This window comes from Galeopterus variegatus, unplaced genomic scaffold (genome assembly GCF_000696425.1).
Source record: "Galeopterus variegatus unplaced genomic scaffold, G_variegatus-3.0.2 Scaffold2291, whole genome shotgun sequence".
In the NCBI taxonomy this organism is placed as follows: domain Eukaryota; kingdom Metazoa; phylum Chordata; class Mammalia; order Dermoptera; family Cynocephalidae; genus Galeopterus; species Galeopterus variegatus.
This window is the reverse complement of record NW_007728402.1, coordinates 157,811-170,811: the sequence shown is the minus strand read 5'-3', so window position 1 is coordinate 170,811 and position 13,001 is coordinate 157,811. Positions and strand designations below refer to the sequence as shown.

At 44.9% G+C, this 13,001-nt stretch overlaps 1 protein-coding gene across 1 annotated transcript in view; it reads left to right on the top strand.

The window, feature by feature from the left end:
* Positions 1–12,844: 12,844 nt before the first annotated feature.
* The window catches only part of SLC35F2 (solute carrier family 35, member F2), a 47,618-nt gene continuing 47,461 nt past the window's right edge, over positions 12,845–13,001 (top strand). Inside the window, exon 1 of the mRNA XM_008581197.1 lies at positions 12,845–12,954. Within this exon, the coding sequence (XP_008579419.1) occupies positions 12,845–12,954 (110 nt within the window). The remainder of the gene's footprint in view (positions 12,955–13,001) is intronic.

Here is a 13,001-nt window from a genome sequence, read left to right as displayed (position 1 = left end):
ACTAGCCACCAAAACAAAACAAAAAATGTAACCAATCAATTTGATAGTTAGAGGCTGGCAGACAATGGATTAACTCAGGTGAGAGAAGTCTTATCTAAGGAAGTGACATTGGACCTAAGACTGTACTTAGATCTGGAGGCAGGTTATTCCACGTGGAGGAAGTGAGACAAACTTGGAGTATGAGAAACAGAGCACGGTGTGCAGGTTGAAAAGATAGACAGTGATGGACTTTGGACATGACTGACACCATCGTGCACACAATAAGCACCAGCACAAAATAGCCTCTGGCCTCATCTTCCACTCCAGCACCAAGTCCCTCCCCACTTCCCTTTACGAGAAGCCTCCTGACTTAGAAACAACTTTCCATCTTCCTCACTGGTGCAGTTCTCCACCCAGTTACACCAACCTAATGGTCCCCCCATACATTTCATGCCCACCAGCTAATATAAACTCTCGCAAACCCATTGTTGCTGCTGTCCTCCATTTTCAGGGCAGCCCCAGGCTGCCCCTCCCCCCACTTTGGGTGCAGCACGGCAGATTCTTTTCCTTTAATAAAGGTTGAATGGTACCCGGCATCTCGGCTCACTTTCTTCCATTATGGTGCTGAAACTCAGGAAGGGTCCTGGCCTTACCGTTGGACAATCCCCTCTCGTGTTTGGCTCTCGGCCACTCTTCCCGGACCTGCCGAACTGGGTACACCCAGGACTCTCTACTTCTGCTATTTCAGACCAACGCATCCAACACCAGCCTCAAATCAGGGTGAGACAGTGGGTCTGTCTTGCCCTCTACAATTTCCCCCGACTACTCTTTATGACTCTGGTCTCTACGAAGCCCAGGCACCTGCCCAAGGGAACTTTTCTCGAGCCCCCCAGCTATTAAAGGACGCTTCATTAGCTGGTCATGGCTGTTTTCTCGAAAAGAAGATGCACACCAAGGAGGACGTTCCTTGGCAGCATTCTTCTCCTACCAGGACTGCCCACACCCTTTCTCACCCTCTACATGGGATCCTCATGATCCAAACATCCATGTTCTATGCCCTTGGGCTGTCTCCTGGCCAATTTTTTGGCCTCCAGGGAGACATTAAACCTAAACATCTCGTTTTCTACTGTACTCCACGCTCTACGCCTCTGGGCCGTCTTCTGGCCAATTTCTCGGCCTCCAAGGAGATGTTAATACTCAAGTGACTCATTACAATGGATCCCAGTGGCCACAAGATGGCACTCTCAATTTAGATACTCACTGAAGTGGCAAGACAGAAATTCCTTTATGTTCAGGCCTTCTTGTATCTCTTAACGTGTTCTTCTCTGTCAAAACTGTCCTATGTCTCAAATTCTTTTTTTTTTTTTTTTTTAAAAAAGATGACCAGTAAGGGGATCTTAACCCTTGGGCTTGGTGCTGTCGGCACCACACTCAGCCAGTGAGCGAACCGGCCATCCCTATATAAGATCCAAACTCATGGCCTTGGTGTTATCAGCACCGCACTCTCCCGAGTGAGCCACGGGCCGGTCCTAAAACCCAAATCCCAAAGCCCCTCTCATCAGTTGGGAAGGGCCTTATACAGTACTTCTCACTACCCCCACAGCAGTAAAAGTACTAGGAAAGGCCCCTTGGTATCACTTATCCTTGGCAAAACTAGCACCTGAGAATTAACCCCAAAAATCTGTTAACACCAAGCCAGAGGGGTCCCTCTGCTCAACCCCCAACCCCACATCTCCTTACACTTTGTCCATTTTAGGACCCTCACAACTCAAAATCTCCAGGACCTCCGCTCTTCCTCCAATCCCAAAAGAAGGATGACATTTCCCCCAGTGATTATCCTCCCACTCTTGCAGACCTGCTTCACGTCCCTCACACAGAAGCTGCTCCAAGACTGGTCCTGACCTGCTATTGTGGGTTTGCCATCATGGCACTTGATAAGTATATGCCACCCCGTGTCCCTAACCTTTATTATACTATCTGTTCTAGTACTTGTTACAGGATTGGCCAGTGCTGCCCCAAAAGAGTGTAACATCAAGGAAGATTTCTCCTGGCACTTCTTTACCTCCTATCAGTAGGATGCTTCTTAGCAATGTCATTGTGACAATGTGCCCTTTAAATTCTTTTGGCTCCCTAACCCTTCACATCCTTCCCATGTTTTTCCTCCTATCTCAATGCTCCCCCTTACCTGGAACATGGAGGTTCCATGTCCGTAGGGATGATGCAGTCCTCAGCGAATCAGACTGGTCCCCGAGCGACTCATCTCTCTCCCACCTCGTGAGAAACTTTTTGTGGTCACCCCCCTCCCTGTTGATGCAGCTGCAACATTTCCACAAACGCTGAGGAAAGTCATCCTCCTGGAAGAGATGAAAGAAATCAAAATAGATATGAAAATGCCATTGAGGGCTGATGGGAAAATGTGTGCACCACTATGCTGACGAAGTAATAGCAGGAAAAGGAGATGAAGATAAAGCAAATAAGACTTAAGTAACTTAAAAGAGAAACTGAAGACAACCAGCTCATAGTTATTGATGGACACTGGATATTTGGGTAGTAGCAAAGAGGATTTTTCTTTGGGGAGAAAAAGAATACAGACTGAGGAGCTTGCCAACTGGGGACTGGTCTCTGGATGAAGTTGCATGAACTACAGTGACTGCTTGTATAAGTCAAGTTCACCTTTAAAATCTTGAGTGCTTTTTGGTTTTTTTTTGTCTTATTTCCGTGTCCGGCAACGGATCGCAACCCTCAGTGTTGCCCCCGTACCGGACCAGGGACCGGCAACGGAATCGCAACCCTCGGTGTTGCTCCCACGCCTCGCTCAGCCAGTGAGCGGGAACCGGTCTGTATGTGGGATCCGAACCCTCGGGCGGGAGCGCCGCCGCGCTTCCCAAGCGGCGCACTATCCAGTGTGCCACCGGGCCGGCCAGAATATATTTCCTTTGTAAAACTACCTTATCCTGTTGCCTGCCCCCAATGTGATTTCTTGCATAATCATTTGTCGGCTCCTGACATCACTCTCCAGACAGATGGAGGGATGGAGCTGGGACTGGGACTAACTTTGCCCCCTGTTGTTTTGCCCCCCATGGATTTGTCACCCATCTTCCCCTGGGTGACGGAGCCACAAAGGATTACTCAAAGCCCATCTCTTCTGAGCAGTGAGAAGCCCCGAAGTGGTTAATCTCCTGGAACCCTCAAGATAGAGGCATTCCTTTTATTTGGGAAATTAACCATAAATTGGGGTTCTCTTCCTGCATTTATTCTCCAGACCAGGAAGTTATAGGAAGAGAACATAGGTGGGGTTATAGTTTAATAATATAGGCTGGGAACATTCAGTAAAACAAGCGAAGTGACATTCTATAAGGCAATTTAAGTGATCCACCAACAAAAGCTTGGTCTTAGCAAACATTCCTTCTCCCTCCACACCTTCCCAGGATCTTTACATATCAATCAGTAACTTGTATGTCTGTGAACCAGCAGCCTTGCTGCATTACAATTCTTTATCTTACAACAGAGACTATAGCCTGGGGAAAATTTCCTGTTTTTCTGCAAAGTCAACATTTTACATGTACTTTTAAGAAGTTATACTAAACCTGAAAGTACAAGAAACTAGGCCTTGTGAAATATATTTGCTTTATAGTATACTCCACAGCCCCCAACCTCAGGAAGTGCCCCCCATTCCCATAGGGCACTAATTGTACCTTCTAATTGGGGCAGGGATCCTTGCAACTGGGACTGGCATAGCGGGCCCTGCCACTGCCTCTCAATCCTATCAAACACTCTCAGAAGAACTAAGCATAGATAACATCTCCTCCCTCCAGCGACAGGTCACATCTGCTTTACAGAACCGTTGGGCCCTTTACTTGCTTACAGCCAAGAAGGATGGCACCTGCCTCTTCTTGGGGGAGGAATGCTGTTGTGACATAAATCAGCCCGGGGTAATCCAAAACAACTTAAACCATTTCACTGAACCCTTGGATACCCTGGCTTATGCCCCTACTAGGACCCCTAACTGTGCTGGAACTCATCCTTTTTGGTCCCTGTCTCTTTTGGTGTTTCTCTAATTTCTTGCAGGAATGTATACAGTCTTTCACCAACCAAAAGGTCACCAAATCGTTCCTGTGAGGAGGATATCAGCCCCTCAGAATCAGTGACCCTTCCCTGGAGGAATACAGCCTCCCCACACAAACCAGTACCCTGCCACCTAATTGTTTTACCCGCCAGCATAAATCTTTTATTTTTTTCATATCTTTACCCATCTCCAGCAGGAAGTAGCTGCAGAAGAATGAGATCTTTGCCCCTTTTCCCTTCTTCTTATACTTAAAAGGCAGGAATGATGGATTTTGGACGTGACTGGTGCCATTGTGCACACAATAAACACCAGCACAAAATAGCTGCCGGCCTTTTCTTCCACTGCAGCACCAAGCCCCTCTCCCCTTCCCTTTACAAGAAGCCTCCTGACTCAAACAGAAACAACTTTCCGGCTTCCGCATCGTGTTGGCGCAGTTCTCCATCCATTTACATCAATCTAATGGTCCCTCCCCCCGTACATTTTATGCCCAAAGCTAATATAAACTCTCACAAATCCACTGTTGCTGCTGTCCTCCATTTTCACAGCAGCCCTGGGCTGCCCCTGCTCCCACTTTGGGTGCAGCCCGGCAGATTCTTTTCCTTTAATAAAGCTTGAATGGTACCCAGCATCTCAGTTCACTTTCTTTCAGGCAGGGGCATTTTAAGCTAGAACAAGGAGCTTAAATTTTATTCTAAATGTCATAGGCAGGCATTGAAGGCTTATAAGCAGGAGAGTGAGTGACCTTATTTCATAGGTGTTTTGGATAATGGATTGTAGATAGGCAAGAATAGAATAAGTAAGAAGATACAGGAGTCCACTGCAATAGTGTAGGCTAGGGATTTTGATGGTTTCGCCTAGGGTGGTAAAGACAGAAAATAAATGGATTTAAGACCATTTTATTTCATTTTATTTTGAAAATGAAAGTAAAAGACTGGCTAGGGGCTGGCCCGTGGCTCACTCGGGAGAGTGTAGTGCTGATAACACCAAGGCCATGGGTTCGGATCCCATATAGGGATGGCCGTTTGCTCACTGGCTGAGCGTGGTGCTGACAACACCAAGTCAAGGGTTAAGATCCCCTCACCGGCCATCTTTTAAAAAGAAAAAAAATAAAAATAAAAGACTGGCTATTGGGTTAAATGGGGAGGAAAAGAGAAAAGGAGGAACCAAGTATAATCCCTAGATTCATAGAATGGGAACTGATAGCCTGAAGTGCTATATACTGGGATGGGAGTAAGAGGGGAAAAAGCAAGAAATGGGGAACAGAAAGAGTTCTGTTTGGGTCATTTTGAGATGCCTTTAAGACTTCCTAGTGGAAATATCAAATAAACAGATATAAGAGTCTGGAGTTCAGGGGAAGCCTGAATTAAAAAAAAGTGGAATTAAAAAATTGGAATTTGTCAGCCTACAATTGTATTTAAAAATCACTGAATTAGGGCCGGCCCGTGGCTCACTCGGTAGAGTGCGGTGCTGATAACACCAAGGCCCCGGGTTCGGATCCTATATAGGGATGGCCGGTTTGCTCACTGGCTGAGCGTGGTGCTGACAACACCAGGCCAAGGGTTGAGATCCCCTTACCGGTCATCTTTAAAAAAAAAAAAAAAATCACTGAATTAGATAGTAAGGAAAAGCTGTGGTTAATTACAAAATTTAAAACCTTAGATAATTTTGGCAGCTGGCCAGTATGGGGATCCAAACCTTTTGACCTTGGTGGTGGTGTTACTGGGCACAGGTCTGGCTGCCTGCCCCCTTTCAAAAGCAAACCACTCAAAAGTCAAATATTGGTGAAAATTAAGGCAACTTTTATTCAGGAATACTGGTGACCTGAGGAGAGATGTCAGGCTAATCCATCTCCCTGGTAAACCTGAAGGAGAGCAGCCAGACTAAAGCCATCTTAAAGACTCAGATTTAATGAGGGTTTTTTAAAGAGGGGGCTGAGAGAATGGAACATGGAAAATGAAAAGCAGGAAGGAGGGGGACATGAGCTGTAGGGAAACTGTGCAAGGAGCCAGGTGCAAGGTCTTGCCAAGGCTCCATTTGGTTTCTGCTCCCGTCCTTGCTGTTATCTCAGGGTCCTGCTGGAGGGATGGAATCAGCATAGCTTTACTGATGTCTTTCTTGGTTCCCCATGGTATGGATAGTGAGAGAAAGTCTGCAGCTCCAGGCTGACTGGAAAACAATGTTACATTCATGTAAATAATGTCATCTTGACCTATAACCAAGGTTTAAAATATCAAATAATCATGGGAAAAGAGGGAACTCAGAGAAAACCATGCCAAGAAAAAAAAAAAGTACTCTTTTAATATCTTTTAGAGCCCGTGTGGTTTTAGTTCCCAACATGGCTTTGGTCCTGCTCACCCCAACATTGTAACCCTGTGCTCTAACCAACTGAGCTAACCAGCCAGCCCTTTTTAATTTTTTTCTACATCTTATCTCTGTTTCCTTTTCATTATACTTTCAGTACTTATTTCAGAGGTTGGATGACCTTGGGAAAAAGGATTTAAGCAATGACATCCGGAAAAGAGGTGAAGGGAAGAGAAATCTTTTAGGACTGTCGGCAGAAAAGAAGGGATGAAGTAGGAGCTGGCTGGGACTAAGGAATAATCAGGAAAAAGCTCATATCTTGGAGTCTTTTTTTCTCACATAGATAGTAAGGTTATTTAGGGTTGTGCATAAGTCTTTTCTTCCTTATTAAATTGTAAACAATTTGAGGGCTAGAACCAAATCTTACTTATTCTTACATTCTCCCTGCCACCTAGCATGGGGTCCTGAACATAGTAGGAATTCTAAAAATGTTTATTAAGGGAAACAAGGGAAGATGAAAGGAAAAAGAAAATTATCTTTCACATCTTGAACTTCACAGATCACATCTAGAACTGTGGTCTGCACAGAAGTTGCATTCAACCAATACCTGGTTGACTGATTTGCAATATGTCCTATAATAAGATAATGGTTATGATGTGAATTCTCCAAACAAAGTTACTGTCTAAGCACACAGTCTTATTGATTCACTCTGCTTAATGACAAATAATTCTGACATTTTCATTGTTTGGTACCTTGTGTACTTTTGGCCATTCAAATTGAAGACAGGTTGGCACTGACCAGGATTCTCAGAACATCTCTGAAAGAGAAAATAAAAGGCTTAGCTTGAATAAGACAGCTGTTTGTCTTTGTGAGTCTCGAGAGTAGTGGCAATAAATGTACTCAATAGGGTGCCACAAAGAGGATCTTTTAAAATAAAGCTTTCCAAATAAAGGCTTTAAAATGAACTTTAAGTATAGAATTACATGTGTAAAGTTCCCATTTGACTGTTTATAAAAATGACTTTTGTTTAACTACCTTAAACATTGGTCTATATTAAAGGAGTCCTAAATATTGCTTGCTTTGAATTTTTTTTTCATTTTTAAAAATTCTAAATCAGCATACCATAAAATCAAAAATAAAAAAATAAAAGGTGATACTGAGAAATGAATTAAAAAGCATTTTTTAACATTTGGAAGCTGGCCTGGCACTCACGGCTAGGCCATATTATCTTCTCATTGGACACAAACAATCTCATAGAATACTATCCTCAGACAAGATTACTCTTTGACCATGATAAAATGAACTAAAGCAAGGGCAGCTCATAATCTTATCTAAGCACAAAAACAAGGTCACTGTGCCACCCATAAAATACCAGCTCTCCTCTCTTGGCCAAATTGTGTGACTGCTACTTCTTTACCAATCACAGCTTTATCCTCACTGTAGTCTGCCCCCTGCATGGATAAGATTTACTGAGATACCATTCAGAATCGCACCCAATCTGACAGCATCCAATCTAGGGTGAATCCCTGCTTCCTTAATCCCTCCCTCATATCATTCAACCAAAGCCCAAAACTTACATGTTCTTTCTAACACCCTCTTACTGAGACATCCATGCTCCCCCTGCTGTGTATTCTCTTCCATTGCAAGGTGTAATATGTCCAACTTGTTTAAGTACATATATATTCATGGTGGTCTTTGGTTGGAGGACATTGACAATACGCTTTTTCTTTGGTCAGTGCTGAACAGTATGGGGATCTGAACCCTTGACCTTGGTGTTATGACACGAGCTCTAACCAACTGAGCTAACTGGCCAGCCTGACAATATGCTTTTTAGCTTTTTTTCTCTGTGGTACTTGCTTGGGGTTGTGGGGACCAATGGTCATGTAAGCGTGTCAACTACCCTGAAGTCACCAGGCTGTGAGGAAACCCAAATTAGCCCACAGAAAGAGACCACATGGTCAGGCTGAGATACTCCAGCCCAAATCTCCCACTCTATCCCCTGCCTTCTAGCTTCAGCTACCTCCTGACTGCAACCATCTAAGAGACATTGAGCCACAACCACGTGGTGCATACCTTCCTAAATTCCTGACCCACAGAAATCTCAAGAGATAATAAAATGATTGTTGTTTGAAGCCACTAAGATTCGGGGTGATTTGATACATGCAATAGAGAACAAAAAGTGTGTGGCACACAGGAGGTACTCGATAAGTGGTAGCTGCTTTTTTGTACTCATAAGAAGTAAGGTTATTATGTGCAAAATTCCCAACACCTATATATTTTTTCCCAGTGAATTTCCTTTGATAAAAACTTGTTGGATTGGTGCCCACAGATCCACTCAATGTATTTTAGTCCTGATACCAAAATAACATAGACTGATCAATCTTCCTCAGTAGGGGGATGAGCTCATTTTGGAGCAATGCCAGGCCAGTACTACTCCTCCTACTTTTTGAGGAGGATGTTGTGTTTGCAAAATATATGTAACTCTGTCCTTAACTTTAGAATCCAGATCAGTGGTTGACTAGATTTACTAAAAAAAAAAAATCATGCCTGGTATGTGTTTTTCTACACCCTTCTCGCTTATATAAACACAAGCAAGCCTAAATGTGTCTACAGATGTATATGTATATATAAAGATATTTAGTTATTTAACTGGTGGCTTTTATTAAAATGGTATTATATTACACAATTACTCTGTAACTTGTTTATTTCACTTGACAGTATATCATGAGCTCTATAAATTAGTGTTTATACATCTGCATTTGTTTCCTAAGGCTGCTGTAATAAATTACCACCAATTTAGTGGCTTAAGACAACACAAATTTATCCTCTTACAGTTCTGGAGGTCATGTTGGAGTGAGCAGGACTGAAGCCTTGTTGGGACCTAAAGCTGCCTGGGCTACAGAGGACGGGAGGATTTTAAAAAGGACAGTTTTATTTCTCTCCACTCTCTCTTCCCATCCCCTGACTTTCTTATCTCAATTGCTAAGTAGGAAAACAAGGCTGAGAAGCTAATTATTTCTTTGCAAAGCTAACAGTTCTTTCTTTGAGACTTGTGGAGTTTTGAGAAATGACCAAGGCCAAATGACTGAAGCTGACCTTGGGCACCAGCCAAGTGCACCTGCGCAAATCAAAACGTTGCAGGGTCCTGCAGCAAAGATGAGAGCAGAAGCCAGATGAGGCCTTGGCAAGACCTTGTACCTGACCCACAGAAACGGACCCCTCGTAACTCACATCTCCTCTGCTGCTTCTCACCTCCCACATTCCATTCCCTCAAGCCTTCCTTTAAAACCCCCTCAGTAAATGTAAATCTTTGAGTTGGGATAGCCTACCATCTCCCTCAGCTGAATACATCTGCTTTTCTAACACCAACCATTTGACTTCTGAGTTTTTTTCTTTCCTTTTCAAGGGGGCGGGCAGCCGGACCTGAGTCTGGTTAACAGTCAGAATTCCAAAATCAGTTTCACTGGGCTTTGGTCAAGTCTAAAGTCAGCAGGAGTAACTTCTATAGGCTCTGAACTTCTAGTGGCTGCCTGATTACCTTATGGCCCATTGGATAATTGAGAATAATCTCCCCATCTCATAGTGTGTAGCTTAATTACATCTGCAAAGTTCCTTTTGCCACTGTCAAAAGAGAAAATTACAACAAATTTAAAGATCTTAATTGGTTTGGTCTGTTGGGCCTGGTACAAGGAGCTCAATCCAAACCAATGGCCTCCTATAAATTTTATTTAACACCACATAAGGTAACATTCACAGGTTCTAGAGATTAGGGCCTGGGTATTTTGGGGAAACATTACAACATCTAAATCAATCTTTTAATCTCACGTATTTATACGAAAGCACACACCTTACATAAAAGAAACTATGATCATACATACTGATGCTGTTCTTTTTTAAGTGCAGTTTTCTTTTTCTTCCTGCTTTCTGCATCTCCACCCTCTTTTAAGGTTACTTGTGTTTACACGTATCCTATACTTTTCTCCGTACTCACATAACCATATATTTAGTGTCAAATCAAAAACCGAATCTGACTTAGTTAAGGAGAGACTTTATTTGAAAAGATGACTGCAAGTGGGGACTGGGGAAGGGTTATTTTAATAGGAGGAGGGGGACATTCCCCGCCTGTGGGGAAGTGAAATGAAAGGGTGATTTGATTGGGTAGTAGATCTGAGAACGTTTCACCCTGTCCAGCCTTTTCTCAGGAGGGGCTGTAGGGAGGGGTCATGCTGGCTTAGGTTGAGTATGGGTGAAGGTTCATGGAGCGGGAGGGGGAAGAGGATGGAAACAACCAAAATTTGCATACGCATTTTGTTCCTATTGGCCAGTGGGGACAAGCAGTTCAGCCAATCATTTCTGAAGCAAAGAATAGGACTTTGAAGGCCAGCCTCTGTGGTGCTGATAACACCAAGGCCACGGGTTTGGATCCCTATATACGGATGGCCGGTTAGATCACTTGGGAGAGCTGGTGCTGACAACACCAAGTCAAGAGTTAAAATCCCCTTACCGGTCGTCTTTAAAAAAAAAAAAAAAAATTGGGACTTCGGGAGGTTTGTGTTTAGCCTTGTCCAAGGTAACAAGTGGGCATCCTTGGGTCTTAACTGAATGATAAGGGAAAGGTGTTTTCTTTGCACTGAGCCATTTATGGGAACACAAAACGTGGGAGGTTTCTTAACCATCACTATTTTCTAGGAGTACAGGGCTCAGGTAAAATTCAACATCGTCAACAGGTAGGGTTCAATAGGCTGCTTGTTTTACAAAAATGGGACCATATTAAATTTGCTTCTAATGGATCCGTAATGTTTCATGATGTGGTTGTACTATAACATTCAATCAGTCTCGTATCGATGACCGTGTTCTTAATTTTCAGTGTTTCCGCCCCCATCTCATTTCTACAATTAAAAAAAAATATTTCATTTAAACTTTGGGGTTCATGGGCCGGCCTGGTGGCGCACTGCTACAGTGCGCCGCTTGGGAGTGTGGCCGGGCTCCCGCCGAGGGTTCGGATCCCACATACAGACCACCGCTCACTGGCTCAGCGAGGGGCGGGCGCAGCACCGAGGGTTGCGATTGTGTTGCCGGTCCCCGTCCGGAACAGGCGCGACACTGAGGGTTGTGATCTGTTGCCGGTCACGAAAAAAGACAAAAAGAAAAAATAAATAAATAAATAAACTTTGGGGTTCTTGTAGCTGCTAAACTTGGGGTTTCTGAAGCTACATTTCATTTCTCAAAATACTTTTTTTCTTAGAGTCTTCTTACGGAACTGCCAGCTCAGCAGCACTGACTGTCTTCTTGAACATACGTTTATTCTGAGTCCCCCTCTCCCCGCAAGGAGGTGGACAGGAGAAAAACATGGTCCTAACACCTCTTCTTTTGTCTTCCTGATCTCCCCCTTTCCGGAAGCAGGGGGTCGACTAGACCCCCCGACTTCCTTCTGTCAGTGAGAGTCGGGCACTTTTCGGTCTCGGAGTCCCTCCTTGGTCCGCGGAAGCTTCGGAAGGCGTGGCCCGAACCAGGGCATCCTGGCCGAGCGCCAGGGCTTGACACAGTCTTTGTCCCGGGCACCGCGGAGACAATTGGGTACTAACAGGCAAACCCAACACACCCGCAAGGAAGGAGACGCGCCTGGCTCCACGCCCCAAAATCATGTTTCCAGGATCCTTTTAGGATCTTACCCATGTTTTGCAAGGAAACGAAACAGAACTGAAGCGTCTTCGGTTCTTTTAAAATTAATTTATTTTTAATATTTATTGATCTTTAACACGTGACATTCAAGTCAGGATATTTACTGTAGTTGTCATTACAAAATGTAATCATTTTTTTTTTTTTTGTGGCCCTTTAGGAATTTCTCGCTAACCCCCCTCCCACTTTCCCACCTCTGGTGGCCTCAGCTTGTTTTCTCCTTTTGAAAGTTCAAAGAATTATTGTGATTGTTGTGTCTTTCTTTCTTTCTTTTTTGTTTACTTGTTTACCATTCTCAGTTCCTTTAGATGGGGCTATCTCGATAAATCTATCAGAGGGAGGGAGACTGGCAGATCAGGGGAGGGGTCCGCAGTTGTTCTAGTTAGCAAAGTTCAGGCGGTTGCTAATCCACTGCTTCCTCGACTGGGAAACCTTGGGAATCAGTCATAGCCTCGGATCACCGCATTTGCTGATTTCAAACAAGGAACCGTAAAAACCTGAAATGCACATTGGGTGTCACCCAACACCGAGGCTCGACTGGCAAGGCGAGAGAAAAAAAAAAAAAAAAAAAAAGCCCTTTCTCCTCCTGCTACCCCGGAGGTGCCACGTGGGAATCTGCAAATGTATTGTGTGGCCCTTGGGGCTTGACAGTTAATGATTTGTCGCAGGAGCCAGGCCGAGGAGCGAGAGGGACGCGAGCGAGCGAGCGCGAGCGCCGGGCCGAGCCGAGTCCCTGCCGGCTGCACAGGCGCCGCCTCCCGTCTTCCGGGCCCCGGCACTTCGGGGGATTCCGGGCGCCGCAGACTCGCAGGGACCCCCATGGAGGCAGCCTCGCCGGCGGGACCCGGCGCCCCGCAGCCTGGCACGCGGGGAGCGGCGGGCGCGTTCGGCAGCCTGCTGCGCGGGGTAAAAGGCAAAGTCTTCACCTGGTGAGTGGAAGGAGCGCGCGGCCCCGCCGGAGCGGCGGGAGGCGGCG